At 35.6% G+C, this 23,789-nt stretch overlaps 1 protein-coding gene across 3 annotated transcripts in view; it reads left to right on the top strand.

Annotated features, from left to right (window-relative positions):
* PALLD (palladin, cytoskeletal associated protein) overlaps nucleotides 1-23,789 on the top strand; it is a 202,033-nt gene that overhangs the window by 78,994 nt on the left and 99,250 nt on the right. For all 3 annotated transcript variants that reach the window (XM_072863183.1, XM_072863185.1, XM_072863184.1), the window contains 2 exons: nucleotides 5,999-6,118; nucleotides 6,918-7,260. In XM_072863183.1, the coding sequence (XP_072719284.1) occupies nucleotides 5,999-6,118; nucleotides 6,918-7,260 (463 nt within the window). The remainder of the gene's footprint in view (nucleotides 1-5,998; nucleotides 6,119-6,917; nucleotides 7,261-23,789) is intronic.

Raw genomic sequence — 23,789 nt, 5'->3', positions numbered from 1 at the left:
GGTATCTGTATTGTTGCAGTTTAATAGACGTAACAGTAGTGAATGCTTGACAGCAGTCTGTCTTTTTTTTTTTTCTTTCATGCTTATAATTGTGTTGTAATATTTATTTATAAACATCTTTCTGCTACCCAAAACCTATGAAAGAGTTTCAGTTTGGTATTGTGTTCTCCCGGGATTCATTGAGCTAAGTACTGTCCCTGTAAGATTTGTGCATGTATCAGTTCCTACTAAGCCTTATTAAATAATGTGCAGTGTCTTACTCTCCACTAAAATTAATGACAGTACACTTATTAGCTTATTTGTGTAGGAAATGACTCTGTGCATGCAAAGGGAATGTAAATAAAGTTTGGGCAAAATGTAAATATTTCCTTTGGGCATAAATGATGAGCAGTGTTTTGTGTATTAGTATTAATACTGGTAATAAGTAACACTGGTTTTTAGGATGTCATGAAGGATCTTAAAATTTCTACAATAGGAAGCTGGGTGGGTACCAGAAACGTAATAGGTACAGCACTGGTTTGTGATGCAATTCATACTCTAAGAAGCCAGACAAAACAATACCTGCAGAGGAAATTGTTCATAAGCAAACACACAACTGCTATTCAGTGCAGATGGTGAAAATGTGCAAGACTGATAGGGAAAGCAACATGCCTATGCTAGATAAGTATTCAGAATTTTGAAAGATAGACATGATTTCTAAACATTTTTCCAAGTGTACAACTTCCATGGAATTTTACAGAAATTGTAACAAGTTGTAGTGTGACTTTAATTGCTGGTTGTCAACCAAAGTCCAACTGTCAATTAACACTTTATAGTGCTCAAAAACATTGGTTATCCTTTGCTAGGTCAGTACTAATGATTTAAAAGAAAAATGTTCCATGAACTCACACAGGTAAGAAATTAAGAAGCAAGGAGAGTTTTTTGGCTACTTTTTTTGGGTACATTCTATCTACCCTAATGTGTTTTGCACTCCTTTTTCTGTCTAGACAGAAATCAGTTTGCATCACAAATCTCTCCAGGCTGCTTTGTGAATTAATAGCTAGTCAGATTACTTAAAGCCAACATCACAGTTTGTCAAATTACCTGCTCTGTACTTCTTTCTTGGTCGTTTTGACTTTTATACTGATTGAATCCTTCAAAGAACAGGCTGCCTGAGAATGAAAAATCCCATGGAGTCATTTACCAGCTGTTGATATTTTGACCATTACTCAGCTGTCTGGAGGCAGCCACAAACTGTATTGAATTACACTAAAACAATTGTCTAATGGCACGTAAGAAGAAAACTATATGAAGTAATTTTTCTTAAGTTGCCAGGGAATTGCCACATATACATGCTTTTTTTTTCCTAAGCACAATACCGTGTATGTTCACCAAAAACATCTCAAAAGATAGTCATCACTTCTCTTGGATTGTGCTTTCTTGTTCCCTGTTTGGCTGCTGTGTTCCAGAGTTTCAACTCTAGTATCTCCCTTAGAAATCCCACCCTATTTCTGCATAATGTTTGAAATTGAAAATATATGGCAAATGTTACAGAAACCCTTACTGCCTCCCCACACCAAGAAAATCAGCTTTCTGATAGCTGATGAAATTCAAAACACAGAAAATTCAGTAGGTCAGCATGTATGTTGGATCCTTGCATTTTTTAGTGAAAACAAAAGAATTATGACTAAGAGTCTGGCTCCCTCTTTTACTGCTCAGCAGTGAAAAAGGGCTTGAAGAGAGCAATCTCCAATGAGCTATACCTCAAGATGCCAAATGAAGAGAAAAACTGAAAATAACCTAAAATTATCCTTCATTAAAGGTGGTCTGATCAACCTATGCACTATTGCTTGTCAATTACATTTTCAATTATGCTCTGCGCTCCCAAGGTGTACCTAAAGAATTCTGGTCCTGTCAGTGACCCCATCTGAAGTCTGCTACACTGTCCTTGCTGGTTGATGCTTCCAAATTCAAAGTAAACCTCTGATCTTTTTGTACTATGTGATTTAGAAAAAATGACTACTATTCATCTTCAATTGTAAATATTTAAAGTTTATTGGGGTTCATTAATTGTCACAGTTATGTTGCTGAATACATTGATTTCAGCTTCGATGTATACACCTGACTTACTTAACTTCAAACTAGCTGGCTTAGGCATTTACAGCATCATAACTGCCTCAGTGTAAACTTTAGCATAAACTTTCCCTTGACCCTGATAAATGGCTTAATTTCTCCTCAAACCTGAATGCTGCTTTAGGGACTAAAGTCCATGCTGCCATAGCAGTATTCCCATTTATTGTACCTGAACTGGCTAGATAGCAGCCATCTTGGGTATTGATTACATATGCTGTAACCTAGGTTCTGTACTCTAGAACTGCATTATATTGCCCACAATCATATTTGCTGTTGTTCAGTTTTCTTCTCAGTATTTTGTAAGTGCTGTTTGAGATATCTTCAAACACAGTCAGGTCTGTATATCTTTTAGAAACTTGTCTCTTCATTTCTTGAGTGGTATAAAGCCTATTAAATGAGCCAGAACTGCTGCCTGACTGGGTAAAGGTGTATACAGTATTGATCGTCAGAAATGGATACTTTAAATACTTTTTTTATTGTGTTATTGCAAGTTAAGATATCTACAGGTCTGCAATACTACCATCTGTAGATGCTACTCTGCATATTCAGTTCTTCTGTATTTTCACACTTCCCCATTCTCTTTTTATATAAAAGATGCACAGATACCTAAATGAGAAGAAGTTACCTGATGGGCATCTTGCTTTCCTGTTAAACTGTAGTTAAACATCTGATGGATAGGGAAACAAGAGGGAGAATAAGAGACAAGTTGTCTATGAGATGGCAGGGTTGTGTTTGGTTGGATTTTTTACCAGGAAACCACCACTGTGACTACCTGCTGTCTTTGTGTAGCAGAAAACGTAAGGCTTTGAACCTACATCTATAGAAACAGCTCTGTTCATTGCATCATAATGCACAAATACTAATAAAAGACCGTACTTATTTCCCAGAACTGTATGTGCATTACAGTGGAGGAAGCTAATGATGGAGATGAAGGTTCAGATATAAGAACTACTCTACCATTAATGTAATACATAGAAACATTCTGAAGTAAACACATTGCCAGTGATGAAATTTGTTAAAATGCAACAGTTTTCTGTGTTACCAAGGATTATTCTTCCTAATGGACTCACAAACCATAAAGAGAAATGATTACTCTGTAAAATGTAATCTTTCTTTCTAAATAACTGACAAAATAGTCAAGTACTTGCATGCCTAAGCATTTTACATGTTTCAGTGAACAGAATGCTTTTGTATTCATTTAGTCAAGTGTTAAATATGTTTTAAGGCCCTGAGAACAGCATTTCAGAGCTGCTTTCTGGAACACATTTTTGTGATGAAATTATTTCTCAGCTGATGATTGCCGGGAAGTAGAACAGACATTATTTTCTTCAAATCATCAGATTATGCTCAGCACAGTAACAGAAAGAAAAATAATTACATAAGTCAGGATGTAAAGCTAGAAAAATACTCAGAGCACTATGCATCCAGAGTGTGTTATGGAAATCTTTAAAGAACATTCATTTTGTCAAATTAGTATTTTATTTCTATGCTTTCCACAGTAGTAAGCCTTTTAGCAAGGACCTGGAGGCCAGTGATTCTTGGTTTGGGAGGAGCAAAATAAATAAAGACAAAGGCAGTGTGTTGCTCGCACATGCTTTTTGCCCAAGCTGCCTTTTGATTAGTTCTTGAGGTTTTTTATGTTTTCAGTTTAGCCAGTTTTCTCATGATTGATCACAAATGTGTTGTGCTCATCCGGCTGAGAAGACTGAGTTTTAAACTCCGATTATTTTCATCGCTAATTTACTTTTAATTTCTTCTACAAGGATTACTGCAATTTGCCATGTATAATTTTCAAATATACTGCTTCAGTAAACAAACCACATCATGGTAGAATCGATTAAAGTTCTTTTATCATTGAAGAGTGAAGATCAGCGCTTCTCATGTGATCGTTTTACATACTTAAAAAACTGAAAGAACGTTATGCATTAATTAGCTCTGCTGTTTGGAAAATAGGAATTCTGCTGGTTGTTATATTTTGTAGTACCTTTGCCCTCATTCAAACAGCAGTTCTCAGCATGGTGGGAGTGATTTTTCTTTTGCAGTCCTGAAATACCCAGCTTTCAGAATTCTGCTGTTAAGTGAACAGGAAACTAGTATGCTGCATGTATCAGATGGCATCCCCAGAGTCAGTTCAATCCAGGAGTATGCATGTGTGGTTAACAATATAGCTTCAACTGCTTACAACACACCAAGACTGAAAAAAGCTGATCTCAGTAGTTCAAAAACTAGCTGTGTTACCCATTACTTTCCTGATAAGACCTTTCATGAGTCATTAATCTTCATCTGGGTCAGATAAGATCCAACGTGCTACAGTATTACCAGACATGCCTCTTGCAGCTACACAGAATGACTGGTTTGTGTTGCCAAAAAAAAGCATGTTCTGCTGTCTGAAAAACAACTCTGTGCCAAATCTTTAGTTAGTCATTCATTTTTAGCCCATTTCCAGCACAGGAAGTTTTTGGATACATTGTCATTTATAATTGGAAAAATTCCATAACTTTTTTGTTAACTGTCTAAACGAGACAGTGATCCGCCATTCCACAATGAAAATTAGGAAAGGAAAAAAAAAGAACTATTAGAAAATGTTTTCCTTCTTTGCACTAAAAGAAGTGAAACTTACCTTACTGAACCTCTTCTACAGAATAATTTTCATGTGAAAGTTATTGGAGTCTGAAATGTTTTTCTTTGCTTTTTAGTTTGTTCTTATTAGCTATATTCCATTGATTTTGTGATAATATGTGGGATTTCATGTAAATGTCCAAAATGCAAAATGCCTTTTTTTTTTTTTTAAATGAAACTGAATTCTATAAAACTTTCCTGCTTTGGTTTTGAGACTAGAAAATGAGCATAACCAAAAGAAACTCCTAATTAATTAAGGAAACCCATGATGTAACATTGTCCAGGTCTAAAATTATCTAGGTATATTGTGTAAATACTAGGATTATTTAGATTAACTGTACTGCGAATTTTTAAAAATATTAGAATACCATTGCAAGTAGAGATTAAATAAAGTGACTTCTTTGAAGAATCTGGAAAAAATACACCTAGATAATTGAATGTGCCTATTATTAATGGATGGAATTGATTATGAAAACATTACTGTGAGACCCAACCTGAGATATGAACCGTCCAGCCTTCATACAAGTTTTCTGACTGAGACCCTAGTATAATCAAAGCATATACTATGGCATATCAAAGTAGAATGAACAGATTTCAAACAGCTACAGAATATGTCTGTGTCACCGCATTCTGAAGTTTCTGGGGATGCTGTTTTGCCCTGTATTTTCAATTTATCCTTTCTCATTGCTGTGCAGACAGAGACAAAAATTATCTTCCCAGACTCTGCATAAAGGGAATATTTATGCATCCAGAGTTTTTAATTCTGGTCAGTTTATACAGAAAAGTTAATTGGAAGTGATGACAAAATACTTTCTGGTTTTACTGGGAATGGATTTTATCTGAAATGTTGCATTAAATACAGAAAATTTCAAGGAAAGAAGAAATGATATGACTTTCGTATTGGTGGTGTTATTTAGAGACCCAAAAAGAGCTTGCAAGTATTAATTGTGTATGGAAACCAATATATTGATTTGTATGAATTAGTAGTATCCTGCATAAAAAATGAAGATATTAACTGCACAGACTTGTGATTGCAAAATTACTGTTCAAGACAGGCCCCTTTTGAAAACTGAGCTTGGTAAATTTACTTGGTTTAGATACAAAGTGATTTTCATTAATGCCATTTATGTTGGAAGCTCTTCTGCAGTTCTTCCAGCATTTCTTTGTATAAGGAGCACTTTCTGGTGTCCTTCCAACATACAATGCAAAAAACATTACATTACTTTAAATAGTTTATGATGCAGTTTATTTTTCTGTTTATTTCCAGAAGAGATATGTACCCTTGTAATTGCAGAAACTTTTCCTGAAGATTCAGGACTTTTCACATGCACAGCAACAAATGAACATGGTTCAGTAACAAGCAGTGCACAACTAACTGTCTGCTCAGGTATGTGACGAAGGGAAAGAACAATTTTTAATCATAGATCTTAGATAATTAATTTACCTGTGAAGTTACCAGTCTGCTTCCCTTGTAGAAAAGGGCTACTGTAAGACAGGGGTCTTGTCAACCTCAGAGCATTCATATAAAGCAAACGGAATGTTTTTATTGCCTCATTTCCTAGTTTAGTATTTTTATTCATGTAAAATACATTTTTAAAGTGTCTGCCACAAGCCTGGCAGATTTTTAAGCGTTAGGGTTCTGGGACTAGATGGCAGCAGAGGCAAAATGAAAGCAGATGAAATTATGCTACCAAAGGTGGCATATGCCTTTTGTAAAATAAAAAACTGTGACATGGTATGTTTAGTTTTGTAATATGTTTAAGTACATATTGTTGTGGAATGCACTAACCCAGCTGCCATTGCAAACATGCCATGTATACATACATCCTTCAGTATGTTTAAATCATTTGTTCTTAAATGATGCTGAGACTCCAGGAAGAGGAAATGCTGTTTCACAGATGTTGTTGTCCCATAGTACTTGCCAATCTCAGTTGCTGGCTGGATTCCTGGAAAAGATTTAGAGGGATCCATAAGGTTGCTTATTGTACCTTTTGCATGGGGCAAACTCAGAAAATGAATAGCCAGTCATGTATCTAATTCAGCGTGAATTATCAACAGGAGGTCTAGAAAAATATCTGCACAGAACAAAAGAGATCTCATCTTTAACAAACTGAAAGTACAGCATGTATGTACCATGTACTTTGTCTATGACTTCTCAGAGAGACATTCTTTTTGATTTCTTTTAGCTAACTCAGAAAGCTCTAGTCATGAATCACTGACAAGAGAATCCAACAGTGATGATTTACATGATTTCCCACCACTTCCTCCAGTTGAAATTAGCTCTCTTGAGCTTCTGTCTAAGAAACATACAGACATCCACCAAGCAAACAACACTGAGCTGAGATCTGGTGTGACAGCTCTTCAACTACAGCTCAATTCGTCTGAGGAAAAAACAAATGGCATCCATCCCATTCATGGAGTAAATGGAATGATTAACAGCAAGCCAAATGGTGATAAATCCATCCCATCTCCAGCTGTCTTGCTTTCACCCACAAAGGAGCCTCCACCTGTGCTTGCCAAACCAAAGCTGTGAGTATTTTTTTGGGTGGTTTTTTTTGTTTCCTATAAACTTAATATTTGTTGAAAGCAAATTTTTGCCCGGAGCAATTTAGTGTTAGACAAATAATAGACAATGACTGTGCCTGTCCCTTAAACAATCTTCTTACTGCTGTGATTTATGTCCCAAAGAGCTAAATACAAAAAAGAACTGTGTTCTTTCTCGTAGTGCTACATCAAAGGGAAGCGCATTATATATAAAAAATTCTATAGAAAGATTTAAGATAAAGTCACAAAAAAGAAATAAGTGGTAGTGGCTGTTGCTCTGTGCTTTTTATTCTTAGTCGCTGTACCTAAATGTCATAGTGGCCTGAGATTCTTGCATGCTATTCCTTTTTCAGCACTCGTTAGCTATCTTTGTTCTGAATGTTCTTGGTTTTGTGTAGCCACTGGATATTCAGATGTGTAATGTTTGTATTATTTCTTACATTATATTTCTATATAACATGTAACTCATTCTGCTGTGAGACAGATTACCATGGCTCTTTTATAACTGAAAATCTCAAAATGAAAAGCTCAAGGAGGGGAGAGAGAAATAAGTGAAAAAAATTGTAGTAACATTTTTACCTTATGTTAGTGATGATACCATACTTATGCAAGAGTGATTGTATGCTGACTGTTAATTTATAGCTTGTTTTTAGCATTGCACAGACTCCTCTTTTCCATCTGCCTCAAGAATTTTTGGAGTATGACAAAGGAACTAAAATCCTGGTTTATTTCATATGCATCAATAATCAGAAGGGATTATTGATTATAAAAATGTGTTTAAGAAGAAGCATGACATACGGTCTTCAAGCCTAGCAAGGTCATTTGCTTAATTACATGTTTTCACAGCATAACTTGCAAAATATAAAAATGCTGTTCTTTTAGCAGTCATGTACTGATTTTAAACACACAAAAATACATGCTTGAGCCAGCAAGCCAACAGGGTTCCCTTTCTGCACTCACCACTTTTTTCTTTCTGTTGCTCTTTGTCATTCTAAGCAGTCTCTGACAACTCCAGAAGAGAAGGAGGAGTGGAAGAAGTAGACAGAGTGGTGGAAGAACAGTATATATGGTGGTGATTGCATGTATGGGAGGGACGTTGCTGAGGATGGCAACTTGCAGATGATATGTGGTGTGGAGTGAGCCAGGTGGTCCTATACCCAGCACATCTGTTGCAAGGCCCATTTGTGAAGAAAGGAGATAGCAGCTCCAGCAGAGCCATAAAAATCAAATTTCACCCCAAAGCTTTCTTTCCCAGAAGTGCGGTTGCCCTAGATAAAGGAGAGAAGGCTGTGTAATAGACTTCCCATTGTATAATGTTCACTGCCACTTGTTCAAACCTTGTTTTGTTTTGAACTAAAGATAGAGTCAACATATAAACAGAGATGAACATTGTATACAGTGTTGTGAGAGGGATGCTATTATGAGAATCCTTTCGGTTGCTGATGTCCAAATTGATGACCTTGGAATCCCTAGTGCAATTGCACTTGAGTCCTATATTTTGCCATTAACACCACTTGATGTGCAAGAGACTGATCTTGATTGCATTCAAGATACGTGTTTTGCTTGGCCAAAGCCAGTGTAAGCCTACGCTGCTGTCAGAAATGGAAATCTTGCCTTCCCCTCAGCCAAGTATTTTGTTCCCAAGCATAGTGATAGCACAAGAAAGGGAAAGGTGCTAACAGGAGGAGGAAAAGAAATGTCTGGCTGCAGAGACTTAAAATCAGCTTTCAGCATTTGGGAAACTGCATGCCAAGTCAAAGCTAACAAAATAATTGCATTAAGATTAGCTGAGTAGTAAAGTAGCTGTCTCAACCATGAGAGTGATCCCTCTTGAAGAGAACTCATCTATGGAGTTGTATCTGCCCATAGAGTGTTAGTATTTGATGATAGAAGCAGCATATATTAGCAATGTCATAACAGCAAACATGTTTATTATAACCTATTTTTTTTAAGTTATTTAAACATTTAAAGTATTGTTGGCTATGTAGAAACCCTGAAGCTTCTGAATATCATTAGTGAGTTTTATTTTTGATGAAGACTGACTCTGATTTTAAATTTCCTAGTGAACCTTTTCTTTTCAAGCTTAACTCATAAATTACTTAACAGGTTTATCTGTGAACTCTCTGAAAATAGTTTATTCAGTGAACACTGAAAGTAATTGCAAAGAGTTCGGGAATGATGGGCTGGTTTTGGTTTGGTGTTTTTTTTATGATTATTATTATTTTTAGTTTAAGAAGAGACTGAGTACCTTCTTGAAGTATGAAATACATTTGCACCGTGGCAATGCAGCTGTAACCAACACCTATAAATAATGATTTACCACAATTCAGTCCAATGCAAGAGCTGGCATGCTACAGAGAGTTACTATAGTTGTTTTCAGGCTTGGAAAGTGTTTTTAAAGCCCTACAAAATGCTCAGTTTGTGGTTACAGACACTAAAGTTAAGTAATCCTTAAGCCATAATATTAGTTGTTGACTTAGTCTGGTGCTGAGAATATTTAAAACAGAGTTTAATGTGATAATACATAATTTTCTGGGGAAAAAAAAATATATAGAATTAACCAGGAAAGCAGTCAATACCAGATATTTTGCTAACACAGAATTTAGAAGACAATAATGCTAAATATGGTTAAAAGGCACAATATTTTGTCACGCCTTGTTTGCAACATGAGTTTATATAGACAAGAGAGGAAGAACTGTTGAGCTGAGACCAAAACCCTGCACATTTCTGCAATTCTAATCTCTGCTGCTGTGACCTATATTAAGAGGCTGAGCTATTAGTATGCATTGGACTTTTCCAGACAATATAGGTGTAATGCACAGATAAGCATTCAGAAGTGTCCCCATAAGCATATGGTATCTTCTGATACTTTGCATCTCTCAAAATTAGGCAAATAAGTGTTAATATTAATTTCAGTATGTAGCCTGCACATGAAAGTGCTGCCTTAAACCTCTCATAATCCTCAGTCTGCCTGCAAAAAAGGCAGGACACTGTTCTGTAGAACCGTATATAACATGTCCATGGTTTCAAATTAAGAACTTCCATTCAGGTAGCCTAGTATTACTATTATTTTTCCATGTGTCTCTTACAGCAGTAACAGAAAAGAAGGTGGCATTCATGCGGATACTGGTTGTATCTATGTATGTGATGTTAGTTGGCTTTGTAACAAACCATCAGTTCAAGGTTCATAGACTTAATGTGATTACAGTGTGGTGCCAGAATTTCCTGACCGGAGAGCTTCTCTTCAAATGGCTACCATTTTATCCTCTTTGTGCTGGAGTGTTATTCTAGTCTGTCATATACAATGATCAGAAAGAGTAGTAGCTTAGCAGGAGTCGTTCTCTTCCATGCTTCTCCCTTGCAGATGCAGAGAGCAACTGTAGGTATTGATAACCTTCTTTCTATAGTGAATGCATTAACATAAACTCAAAAGAAGCCAGTAGGAAGTGACACGTTTGACACCTTTAAAATTAGCACAGCAATACCTACCTCTGCAGACTGATCAACATTTTTTTAAATTGTGTTATTGTGAGAAGTAGTATTGTTCATGGGCATGCATCACGCATGCCGTGAAGAAGATGAATGGGCAGAATTCCTAAATTCCATCTCACCCAGTTCTCTTTGACAATGCTTTTTTGCAGTGAAAATGAAAGGTGGGTATTAATTTTGTAAAAAGAATACCTGTTAAAAGAGAAAAGCAGTAAGATATATTTTCTCGCAGTTTATGAAGTTGTTGATAATTAGTATTTCCTTCAACAGACATGGCCATATTGTTTCCTGGTTTTTCTGAGGTTTGGTTTTTTAAAAAAATTTATTCAAAAGTCTTAGTTTTTTTAAATAATACACAGAATAAATTAATCATAAACATAATCAAAAAAGATATCAAGCATTTTATATGTAACATCAGTAAGGAAAAGCTGAGACTATAATTAAAATTATTTCTTAAATATAAGGAGTTAATCTGGTCAATATGCATCAAATAGAAGAGGCTTTATGAGAGAATATACTAAGAAAAAAGGGTTTGTCTCCATTTGCTTTGGCTATTTGCTTACGCAGAAGTTGCAAATCCTGAGAAGGAACAAGAAGTATTATAATGCCTCATGGCACACCTGTGGACTGAATGCAGTAGATTAGTTTAAACCAAGGTATTACTTGACTTCCTTAGTTATCTTAGATCACTGTGAAAAACTGTGAGACCACTGGGAGATGGAAGAGAGGAAATAGGAAGTGTTATGAAATATAGGTTGAAAGTCACATTTATTTATCATGCTCCATATCTCACTGTTTTAAAGAATGAAGGGAGTGCTGTTTAGTTTTTACCAAGAAAAAAAATAGCTCAGTGGAATAAAGCCTCTGAGCATTTTGTGGTATGTTACATTGATGTTTGCAGATAGAAGAGATGAAAAATTACACAGGTGATAGGATGTTGCAGCTGTAGAGCCAGCTACCTGTTAAAAAAGTATGCAAGGAGACCCAGTGAGAGGACTAGAATCAAAACTATCATTTTCTTTTCTTCAAGTTATAATGATGCTAAATCCTAAATCTTCCTACAAGTCTTTAAGCTGTTCTATCTTTATATCCTTATAAGTAAAAGAACACTGTTAAAAGCATGACTCTTTCCCAGAAAATTGCAAACAATTTAGGCACTATTTTTCTTATGAGAAAGAAGACCCAATTTTTCTGAGAAAACTAGATTGTCTATACTTACGATGTTAAAAAATGTAAGTATAAATTTATAATACTTGTGTGAAAATGCCGTAATTGAGTTGTTTCAAGTTATATCAGCTCTAATGGAACTGCATTAACTTGAAGACATATAAAACTATTCCAGTTCCACCTCAAAATTCTGTAACTACTGATCAGATGGATCTGATGCTGCACATTAATAATCCATTTGTTCATACTATCCTAAATTCAGTTTTATGAGACAGTTCTAATCCCAGTAACTTTCATGATTCCTCATTTAGACACTTGGTCACATGAAAATGTGTCAATAATTTCTTTCATGTTCCTCAAAATAGTCACAAATAACTTGAATATTGAAATGATATGCTGGTCAGTCTGCTGTTAAAGGCAGCCTGCTCAGGCAGTAGAATGTCACTTTTTTCTTCTAGTTCCTACAGGTGACTTTAATGAAAACCTAAGAACAGATAGTAACTTGAAATTGTAAATAAAAATAATTTATCAGGTTTTTGTGCTTGTTCTGCTTTCAGTGACTTTAATTGCCTATTTCAGTCCAAGGAATAGCATGATCCAAAACCAGTGGCAGTTATTGCTGAGAAATTTCCTTTTTACCGATGTCTTTGTTAACATAGTATTAAAGGGTGTACATAAATGAACTTTAAGCCTTTTAAAATCTGCAAGAATAGAAGTCTGAATCTCTTTGTAACAATGGATATCTACAACAAGAAAGGTTAAAGGTAGGTGAGAAACGTATTTTTTTAGGTTTTTTCTTTCTTCTTTTGGCACTGATGTTTTCTGACCTTTAGTAGGTGGAGAGAACTAACTGTACATCCTGCTTACATAAAAGCTAATCAGTATTTTAACAGGAAAAGTCAAACATCCTTGAATCAGTTATAAAATATGTCTAGTGTATACCCTCCCAAAACTGCAGTAGTGTGTGTGCTGCCAGCATGATATGCACACAGGACTTCTGTGTTCTTCAGGTTTTTATTGTAACACTGAAAGTAATCCAGATTATAGGATAAGCAGGGAAATGGAGGAAAATGAACACAGGTTCAGCCACTAGTTTGAGTCTGTGCATATTAAGTTTTTAGTTAAAGACTTGCTGTAAGCTTGCAAAAATCTTTAGTGCCTCCAAAAGATTGCTCTCCCTCTCTTTTCTGCCTGGATGTTGCTTCATGCCTTTGTTGCCTCTTTCATGCCTTTGTTGCCTTTTTCGTGCCTTTGTTGCTTCTTTCATGCCTTTGTTGCCAGCTGTTACTCCCAGTTCCTCTCAAGGTACCAAGAGTACTAAGTACCAAGAGTAGGCTTTTTTCTAAGCAGCAAATAGAAACTAGAAGCGCGGCCTAAGTGCTAAGAACCTTCTTCATTTTCAGTTGGTGCTGGAAGTATGTGGAATCGTGTGGATGCACAAATAACCAGACAGTGTTACAGAATAAAGATAGCAAAAGTCAGGGGGAGTGTGGGACAGATCATGTGTTTTGGGGTGGCTTGTTTTTTTCTGTAACAAGATTGAGTAGATCAGTATGCCAGCAGTTTATGATGCACCTTTGAACCAGAAAATACAGGAGGAAATGTTGTACCATCCATCTGCAAAAACAGCTTTTGGTAGTCATATGATAATCGTGAACTAAAAGCATTGAGATGAAACATTTTGACTTTTGAAACATTTCTGTTGTTTTTTTGTTTCTTTCCTTCTTGCTGAAATAACTGGATGGATTTATTTGGAAATGATCAAGCACAGCAAATCCAAGTCTTCAGTTCTTCTAATATGCAGCATTTTCTGAGAGGTTCTCAGTGTGGTTTTGGATAGGGAGTTTCTGTAGAAATGTTCAAGGATTCTCTTGGTATCACAGGATAGAATTCTCAAACAAATTTATTAAATGCTTCCTTGCATTCTAATCCTTGCAGACTAATTATCATACGTACTTACTCCATATTTACATGGCTTTGAAAATGGCATGCAACCACATTTGCCTTGGTATTGTTTCATCTCTGACCTCATAATTATCCACTATACACATAATTTTGAAAATGTAAAAATATCATCTTTTGCTGGGTAGAAGGAGGAAGGGAGGTGAGAAAGGATATAGTTTTTATTTTGCACTACCTTTGTTTTGCTCTGCCTCAATACAGACAAATCCATTTTCCAGGACTGCTCACTTTGGCTGTAGCAGGTAGATGATGAAGCTTCAAAACTGAGGCAGATGGGGTTCATCATTTTATGTTTGGCTTTCAGGAAAGAGGAAAAGAGGAACACTAAATTTTAAAGTACCAATAATAGTATGTCTGTCATCTTTGCCTTCAGAGTGAGTTCCTAGAGAAAGGTCCCTTTCAGTTCAGGCTAAGACCTTTTAACTTATAGGACAGAAGATTGCACTGCCCCTTCCTTTGGCATCCAGGTCTGTCAAGAAATGAAAAAAACTTCTGCATAGAGCACTTAGTATTCTAATCCAAAATGAGAAACTGGAAATCCTTACTCAACCAAGACATGACATAGAAGTTGATTACTGTTAGAAAATACAGTTTACCTTTTGGGAAAACCTGCTTGTAGTTTTTGTACAGGTTTTGACAGTACTTTTTATCATGTTCTTTGCTGAGTATAAAATTGATCAAGAAAGTGAAATGAAAGATCAACCAATATCAGTTTAAGAGACTGAGAGGTACTGGCCAAAGCTAGTTCTGCCAATATTCATTTTGTTTGGAAAATGTCTTCGGTAGAGTCAGGGTAGATAAATATACAGGTATAAAGTTCCTTTTGATAATGTGAACTTTGAAGTATTATGGACACTTCAGTAGTCCATGATAGGCATAAATATAATTATGTGAATTGTAGTTGGGGTAAACAGCAGGTATTCTGTTTGAATGGAATTTGGAAACTACATGACTTTGGTTTGAAATCTGCAACACAATGATTAGTAATTGCTCTATCATTCTTTCCTTCAAGAAATATAAAAAAGAAGGTAATTTGAGGATTCATTTAACAAGGATAATTTCTGAATAGCTAATTTACTGCATACTTTTTTGTGTAATATATATGAAAACAAGTAGTTAAACTGATTTCAAGTTCAAGTGCTGGCTACTCTCAGACTCCCAGTACCTACTGTTAGGGTGTCCTCTTGGTTTAATAAACTTGTTGCTGGAACTTACTTTATCGCAGAAACATCTAACCACCTGCAATTAGTCCTGCCCATCTACCTGCAGTTGGTCATGCCCATGCTATAAAAAATGCTCTGCAAAAGTATGAACTCACACTTGGGTAAGGAGAATTGCTGGACAGGATGCTACAGCTTATGAAGTTTAATCATAAACTCACATAGTACAGAGCTACTTGTTTTTATTATTCTTCTGTTCCCTCCTGACATATGCCAGGTTTTTTTAATTGAAGTGATACAACTGTCTGATGGTTTCCATACTTCTTCCAACTGCAATTATGCTACCAAGCTTTCCTTGTATGTGATTTCAAGTTTTGTTCCTTGTCCTCAGGTTTAACTTCTATTATCTTTTGCATTTACTTACATTAACTGTGTTTTCATTTTCTGCCCTATGTTAAGAAATGTTTTCTGGTGGCAAAAACGGGAGGTTGGAACTCAGTGGCATTTCTGTCTGGTTCAGTATGCTTGCTATAAAATTTTGGATAAAGAATTTCCCTGTGCTAATTTTTGTCATATACAAAATCAGTAGAGGTGCCAGGGTTTAAAGATACTAATATGTCAGTCAATTAAAGCCGTATTCCTAGTTCATGTACTCAAGCAAATGCCCACACTAAATAGATTGAGGAAGACCTAAGAACCAAGCAAGTGCTGCAGGTCCTGTTCTGTCAGCCTTATTAATGCTATCGAATATTTCTTGCCATAAGAAGTCTTATTGCTATCACAGAGACTTTTATGGAAGTAAGAACAGAAAAGGCTTATCCAGTGGAGGGAGCTGTGTTGCTTGGGTAGATGTCTGTCAAGGAGACAGCTTGATACTTTCTAGAATACTGAAAAAAGAATATAAGAGCCAGGGGCAGGGGACCACTTTCAGAGACCTTGTTCATGCCCTAGCAGGAATATCAAGTTGGAAGCATGAGTCTAGAATTTGGCTATGGAGGGAAAGTTGGGTATTTAGGTCAAAAATAGTAGTAGTGAAGGCAGAAAAGATTCCAATGCTTAGGCCAGGATGCTAGAAGTGTTTACACACAACAGTTCAAAGACTAATATGTAAAATGTCTCCAGGGGATGACAAAAGGTTGACCTTTGTATCAAGTAGAACAGTTGTTTAATAGAGATATAATCACCTTTTTATCTTCTGGTAGACTACCAAGTATATAATATATATAGTGTGTGTGTATAAAAAAATATATAGTTTGTGTGTGTATGTGTATATTATATACATAAAAAACATAGCACTTGTGAATACTCCTAAGAACCTAGCATGGTTGAGATCTGTGATGTTCTAAAACTCCTGCCTGTTACCTTGTGTCAGGCCTTTAGGTATCCTTGCCAAATGCTGCAGTGTATTTAGTCAGAAAAATAATTAGCATATATGAAGCTAATGGAATCAGACCTAGTAAATGGTCTCAAAATTTTGCTTCTAGGATGAGATCTGGGCAACGCTCATATGACCTCTTGAAAGCGCTGCATTTTTGTTTCTTTTTACTAATTCCTTGTTATTACTTATTACAGGTTTATTAAAGCAGATCTATGTGATGTTTGGTAATATGCACGGTATAAAATATCTTCAGTTTTCAAGAATGTGAAGCATCAGCTCAGTACAACTGGAAATCTTTGTATTTATCTTTACTCCATATGCCTTTACACAGGCAAATTATTGGTTTCTTGCACATTCGTTGAAATTTGTTTCTCTTATCTCCATTATCTTGATTCTGGAGTTCATCTGTATTGTACTGACTGATACTTGAAAACACTTTTCATGTACTTCTGGATGTATTTGAAAGACACAGTTGCAAATTTTCTGAGTTTTTTCCTTCCTTCTCCCTATCCCTTTCCTCTTCCCTCTCCCTAACCATGTTGACCACTTTAGTGTCTCCGCCTGTAGTTTATTTTTGTTTCTGTAAACTATTTAAGAAACATACATGGCCTGTATTTTTTCATGTTTCACTCAAGCACAAGATTTTGTCCATCAAGATTTTGCACACCATCCCCCCCATCTCATGTTTCTCACCTCTCTGTGGGAAATTGTGTAGGTAATAGAAGTAGAACTGTCTTCAATTATTTTATAATACCTAAGCTTTTTTTTTAAGTTCAGTTAGAGTCAGATAACTGGTATGATATGCGAATTTAATTAAACAGTGAGTTTAGGTCAAAGTGAGCTTTCTGTACGTATTTTTTTTTAAAGTACTGTTCCATTTGAAATCTTTTCTGTGAGACCCATAGAGCTTTCCCTATGTACTGTTCTTCAATAGCTCCAGCTTTTCCATTTGTAGTATTTGTAAGGTTTTTAAAAAAATCTGTATGCCTCTTTGTCAAAGGCTGGTTATTGCTGTCTCCATCAGTGAGTTAATAAGTTGTCATGGTAGGAATGTAGCTTTTGTAGCTTTTTATACCTTCATTTGTAAAGTCAGATTTAGATTATATTTTCATCTTCTAAGATCAAAACCACTGGAGTCCAGATTCAGCAGTGATTAGTTAGATAGTACAGAAGTGTGGAAGATACAGATTTTAGGTCCATGTTTAATCCTACTAAAGGTGTTGGAATCATCACCAACTGTGCTTGTAGAGATCATCAGCTGCTCTCCTTCTTCTCCACTCCTATTTCTGGTACAGCCAGACAGAGCTATTTGCCTTGAGATGGTCTTTCAGGGCCACCAAAGTAAGATGTGCCCCAAAATTAAGCAATCCATTTCCCTTCAAGCCTTTTCAATATGATTGGTCCCTGGTTCTTAGTGATAAATGTATATGGACTTCTGACTTTGCAAAAGAGAGAGATGCTTGCTGTGTCAGGAACTGTTCTAACCCTTGTTCTACTGTGCTTTCTGTGAATCTTCGTTTTTTCATGCTCTTTTCTGATGGCATGACAAAAGCCACTGGCTCATCATTTTCTTCACAAATATTCTTGTACTGCACTGTATTTGCTCTCCTGGTTCTCCTTAATTAGCTGCATCAAAATATTTAAACGTTACAAAATCCTTTCCTTCTACTTCCATAGATCTCCTCACCTGTTCCTTTCTCTTACTGCTGCATGGATTATGAATTTAATAAATCATGGATTAGAAGTATCAGTCAATTGTTTTGTCTTTTATTATCACTTGCATTTGCAAACCTTATTTTGAGAATGATTATAATTTTTTTGTAATTATTTGATACGCCTTCCCTTTACTACAGATATGTGTCTGTTAGATTTCTTAAGATGTCCTTTTGCAGTTATTCTTAAACACATTTATACTGTTTGATATTAATTCTTCAAGACATCTGTTTCTAAATACCAAGTGTTATTCTTTCTATTTTTCTATTTCTACTATTCCACTGCCTTCATCCAACCTTTCTCTGCATTTACCTCCCATTCTCTTGTCTTCCACAACTTTTCCTCCTTTCCTAGTGCCTTCCACATTCTTACTGTTCCATGTATTAGATCTTCAGTCAGCCTCATTAACAGCAAACAAAATATACTGGTTGTCATATATTAGTTCAAGTTGAGCTTATGCTCTAGGTCTGATTTTCTTTCCTAAACTGCCTTCTGGCTCACCGTAATCTACATATAAACTTTGTTAGTTACTAGCAGCTGTTTGTGAGCTAAACACTAAGAAAAACCTGCATGTTTAGTTATTAAGATCTGTTTCAGATCTGTTTCTCATGTGGCTGTGAAAACACTAAACTCGTAGGCATATTTCGGAGGTCACAGGTCACAGGTCCCAGAATATGTAAAATATCTGGCAGACGCAATGACATGTCAGAAAACAGTTTTACATAAATTTATTTGGGGTATTCACTAGCTGTCAGGATTCATCAGAAATTTGAAGACTGTCTATAAGATTACAACCTAGGAAATAATGTGAAATGTAATAAGGAAAATAACAAAAGTCAGATGAGAAAAACATGTTTGCAAATGAAAGTTTAATCAAAATAACCTTTGATTTGTTGACTCTTTACTCCACAGTTCTCTATGGGACTAAGTGCCTCTATTTTTGCCTATTTTATACAGTTGATAAATGTCAATCCATTATATGTACGCTGATTTGACATCCAGAGAATGATGGCAAGAGCTGAAAAATGTATTTAGGAAAATGGGTAGAATGCCATTAAAATCTGTTTAACATTTTCAGTAACATCTGTCTTCTGCCTGTGTTAGAGACTTTTACAAATTTGTTTCCAGAAAATAATTGAAGGATATAACTTATGTTTAAAAAACCAGGAATATTTAAGACTGAGCGAAGAAGCTTACTCAGTTAAAATTGCTTGGTGAAGTTCACAACAATTTAAATTCTTAGTATTTTTAGTATATTAGTACTGAAAATTTACAAACATTTAGTATTCCCCCCCCGTCATTCATTTCATTAAAGTCAATTCAGTACAAGGGGTAGTAGTTTACTGAAATCCTGTTACAGTTGTTGATATATTTCTGCAGTGAAAAATGGAGATGGGGAGATAGTAATAACAATCCAAGGGGAAAATTTCTTGTGCTTAGATTACTGCATGAAAAAATCTGTGGCTTAAGAATTTTAAAAGTGCAGATAAAGCAAAGGTTTTCTTTACATTTCTCTTTTTAAAAGACTTCTGTTAAAATAATTGTAATAGAAAAAAAAGTTAAAGTAACTAGAGCTTGAAGTAGCTTTTTCTTCATTCCCTTTCCCTCACTTGCTGTTGCTCATGCGCTCTCTCACTCACACTTGCTCTTGCCTTCTCTCTCTCTTCTCCCTTCTTTTATTCTGATGGAAAACCTTCACAATTCCGACAGGTGAACTACTATTAGCATAAGGCTCATCAATTCAAGATAAGGACTGTTTTGTGTTAATTGTGCTGTCATGTTTTCCTGAGCCCTCAAAGGCTTCTTAGCACAGTCAGAGGAAAAACTCATAGCATATTTTCCATTTCAAATACAATAATGTAAGAGTTGCTGTAGAAACTCCTTTTCTTGTCTGTGAGTTCTGGTTTATAATGTAGCTGTTGCATGCATTTTCCTGCTTGGAGAAATTAAATATTTGGATGATCCTGACAGATGTATAAAATGCAGATCAAATTACTTAACTTCTCAGTGGGTGAAACCTTGAAGGGACAGGGTAGAAGTCTGAATTTTTAATTTAAAAATTCTTACTAAAGAGGTTTCATTAAAGACACTATGGAAAATGTTTCTGGTGAACTGCTAAGTTCTTCCTTGTAATATTAAATGGTTATATTGGTCTGTTTTAATGGTACTGACATTACAAGGCCATGTATTCAGTTTTCTAGAAATTATTGTTTCAACAACATACTTAGAGTCTGAATAATTAAGTCATTTTCTTGCTGATTTGAGTGGGAAATGTGATGTTTCTCTATTAATCCCACCTATAGTGTTCTTCCATAACCATGTTCTGTTTTGTTGTTCTGATATTCTCAGTTTGTGCAATTGCTTATAATTTCTCTATATCTTAATATTACATTTTCAATATATGTCTGTGAAACAGCTAGTGTGTTGGCCTTCTAAAAAAAATCTGTACTTGCAGCTTCGGAATTGCTTATGTTCTGTTACAATTCCCTAATATAAAAAACATCATATAGCAACTATAAACTCTGCTGCCTTCTTGGAACTGCCATACAGTGATTAAGACTTTGGTAAATGCAGATCTTCCTCTACACTCCATGCAGAACTGGATATGATCTCAATGTACATACACAAAAGTATATCAGCAATTCTTATTTCATTGAATACCAAGCGAGACATTCTCTTCTTGATAAACTAGCTGTTGGACCTGCCATGCAAATGGTAAGCTGATGATAATTTGTGAATGTAGCAGATGTGAATTTAACATACCAAACCTTGGTTCTAGTTTTAAACATATGTAAATAGAGGTATAAAAATATTAGAAACTTATCTGAACCTGCAAGTGGTCTGTGGGATAATTTGTAAAATTTTTCACTGATTGAAGAAGGATACTTTTTCTTTATGTAATTTTCTGCTTATTCTGTGTGCTAAAGACTGGCCTGGAATCTGGAAGAAAATACTCTTCTATAATCTTGTATGTGTGCAGTATACTTGCCAAACATTAGCAGGTAGTGATCTTACGGTAATTTATCTGAGTTTATCTCATGGACTTTCATAAAGTACCTTGCCAGGGAATGCATTGTGCAAGTCCCATGGTATTTTTCCCCCTTTCCTATCTGTGCCTGTTTCCTTTTTATATTTCCGCCTGTAGCTGATTCCTTAAACTGAGGATTTCTTTGGGTTTTATTTGTGTTGGCAACTACAGTCCAATGTTATTGGTTTTTTTTAATTTGGAAGAGAATGAGGGAAGTAAACAAACTTTACTAAGTTTCAAGCCTCTAGAGTTCTAATGAGGACCTGTGTTCAGAGTACTTGAATGTCACCTTTTTATAGTTCAGCTTCTGTAATACAAATTGGGTAAGCAAATCCTGTGTCTCTGCAGAATCTGCTCAGGTGTTCAAGAATAGCAATAGGCATGCGAGTGGTGATCTGGTCGAAGAACCCAACTTTGTAGTTCAGTAGCAGTGTATTTCTCCCTGGTAGCTGAATAAATTAGAGCATCAACAGCACATGCAGTTCCAAAAGGCAAAGCAGAATGGCATGGATTGCTGCTGTTGTAGTTTAGGGAAAGTTTAATGAATGTCAGGTAGCACACTTACTTTGAGAAAGTGACCTACTAATTAAATACTCACAGAGAGAAAGCTCAACCAACCTCAAGTGACAACAGTTTTAGTGCAACAGTTTGTTTCTGGTTTTACCTAAAGGATGGAGGCATTTTTATTTTACACATTTCTGAATTCAGCAGTAACATTTTCTGTTGTGGCACTTTTAAGAAAAATGCTTTTTATTTTACTATTAAATATTCAAAACCTACAATGCTGAAATGGCAAACATTATTGGAAAAGTCTGGTTTTATTTTCTGACAACTGAGTGCTCCAAACATGCATATTAATTAAATCTTTAAAATTCAGTAACTTTTTATAACTGCTTACAGGATAAAATTGTCATTGGAGATTACACAGAAGTGAGAAGTCCTCCTAAGTGCTTCATTTTATCTTTTTTTTTTTATTATTCATTTCTGTGGTATTTTAAATACTTAGGGACATAGTTGTCATATTGGCTTAGATGTTTATTGGCTTGCTGAAATTGCTTAGAATTGTGAGTTGGATACACTTCAACTTTTGTTTACTTTTATAATGCTCACTGGGAATTAAACTCTTCCTCCCTAAAGTAATATAGGATAAACAGTGTTTTCTGTCAGAAACAGAAATTCACAACTACCCTTTTGGCCCCCTTACTAATCAAGTTTACTTAACTCTCAACGCAGTCTAAAATGGCCTTAAGTGACATTTGCAGACTTTGTTATCTAGTAAATGCCTGTCTGAGTGAAACTGCCAAGTCAGCCCCTGAAGTCAGAACTGTGTGCCTTCAGCTTCCATTAAAACATATAAACATGGTGCTGGTTATCAGCAAGCAGCATAGTAATGTGCAGCATAAAATACTCAATAAGCGTGAACATCCTATCAGTGTCCATAGCCATTGGGATCATGTAATAAGCCTCACCCTGGCTTTATCAAAGTTGAAGATTTTGACGATGTGCCACAGCAGAGGACTGTATGTTGTGCATCTAAAACACCTACCTCAAAACAAAGTATTCACGGGGGGGGTGGGGGCAAAAAATCCCTTACAAATGTCCAGAATTACAAATGTCCGCCCTGACTGTTACTGTAGTATAGGTAAATATATCTTCTTTTTTTTCCTAGTGCATGTGTTTGTGTAGATGAGAGACTAAGAATTACTAACTTAATTAAAGTTAACAGAGATGTTTAAGTCATTGAGATAGGACTCTGGAGTTCTAATGCTGATGTGTGTACTTTTTGTTCCATCCAATTAACTTTTCCTATGTGAATGCTTGTCCCTGGCAGTAGAAAGACAAAAGACTCGAGACTTTTTCTGTCACTAATTCACAGGATTTCATAATTAACTGTAGTTGCAGTAATGTGTTTTACTGGAGAAAGCTACAGACATGACTTTTTGAATTTGATATTGTCCAAATATAATTTATAATTTCCTTACATCATGAAGTGCTAAATACCATTCTCACAATATTCCCAGGTTGAGGAAAATTGAAGGAAAAAAACCCTCTCTTCTTGGTAACTGTAGAAACAGATAAAACAGCTTATTAGAGATACTGCTGAATTATTATAAGCTAATTAAGGTATTCCACAGTATTTTCATGGCTAAGGTAAATATTTAAATTCTACTGATTCTGTGTTTCATTAAGGAAAAAACTGTAAAGCAATGGATAGTCCAGATTTTACTTGCACTCAGAATATTGCAGGGCTATTTTATAAACAAGGATGTTGCTTATTCAAGTTTCCTTGTTGTTTACTATCACATTAGTTGTAGGCAGTGTCTGGCAGGGGATTCCATTTTTTGTCAGAATCCTCTTACAGTTGGGCTATTAACACCTCATTAAGGCTCTCTGCTGTAAGCTGTGGAGAGAAGGCAGTTGTTAAGAAATGTAGGACCATTATAGGACAGTTGTGTTTTATCCTCGATACAGTCTAATTTCTAAGAAGTTATCAGCATATAAATGGCTCTATAGCAGGATGATTTCATGAGAAAAACTCAGCTGGAAATTTCAGGAAGTAATTTCAATTTAACCTGAGTCAGGGACAGAAGTTACCCAACACAGGGTAATATTCTGT

The sequence above is a fragment of the Ciconia boyciana genome, chromosome 5, assembly GCF_034638445.1.
Source record: "Ciconia boyciana chromosome 5, ASM3463844v1, whole genome shotgun sequence".
NCBI classification, from domain to species: domain Eukaryota; kingdom Metazoa; phylum Chordata; class Aves; order Ciconiiformes; family Ciconiidae; genus Ciconia; species Ciconia boyciana.
This window is presented reverse-complemented; position numbering and strand designations above follow the sequence as displayed.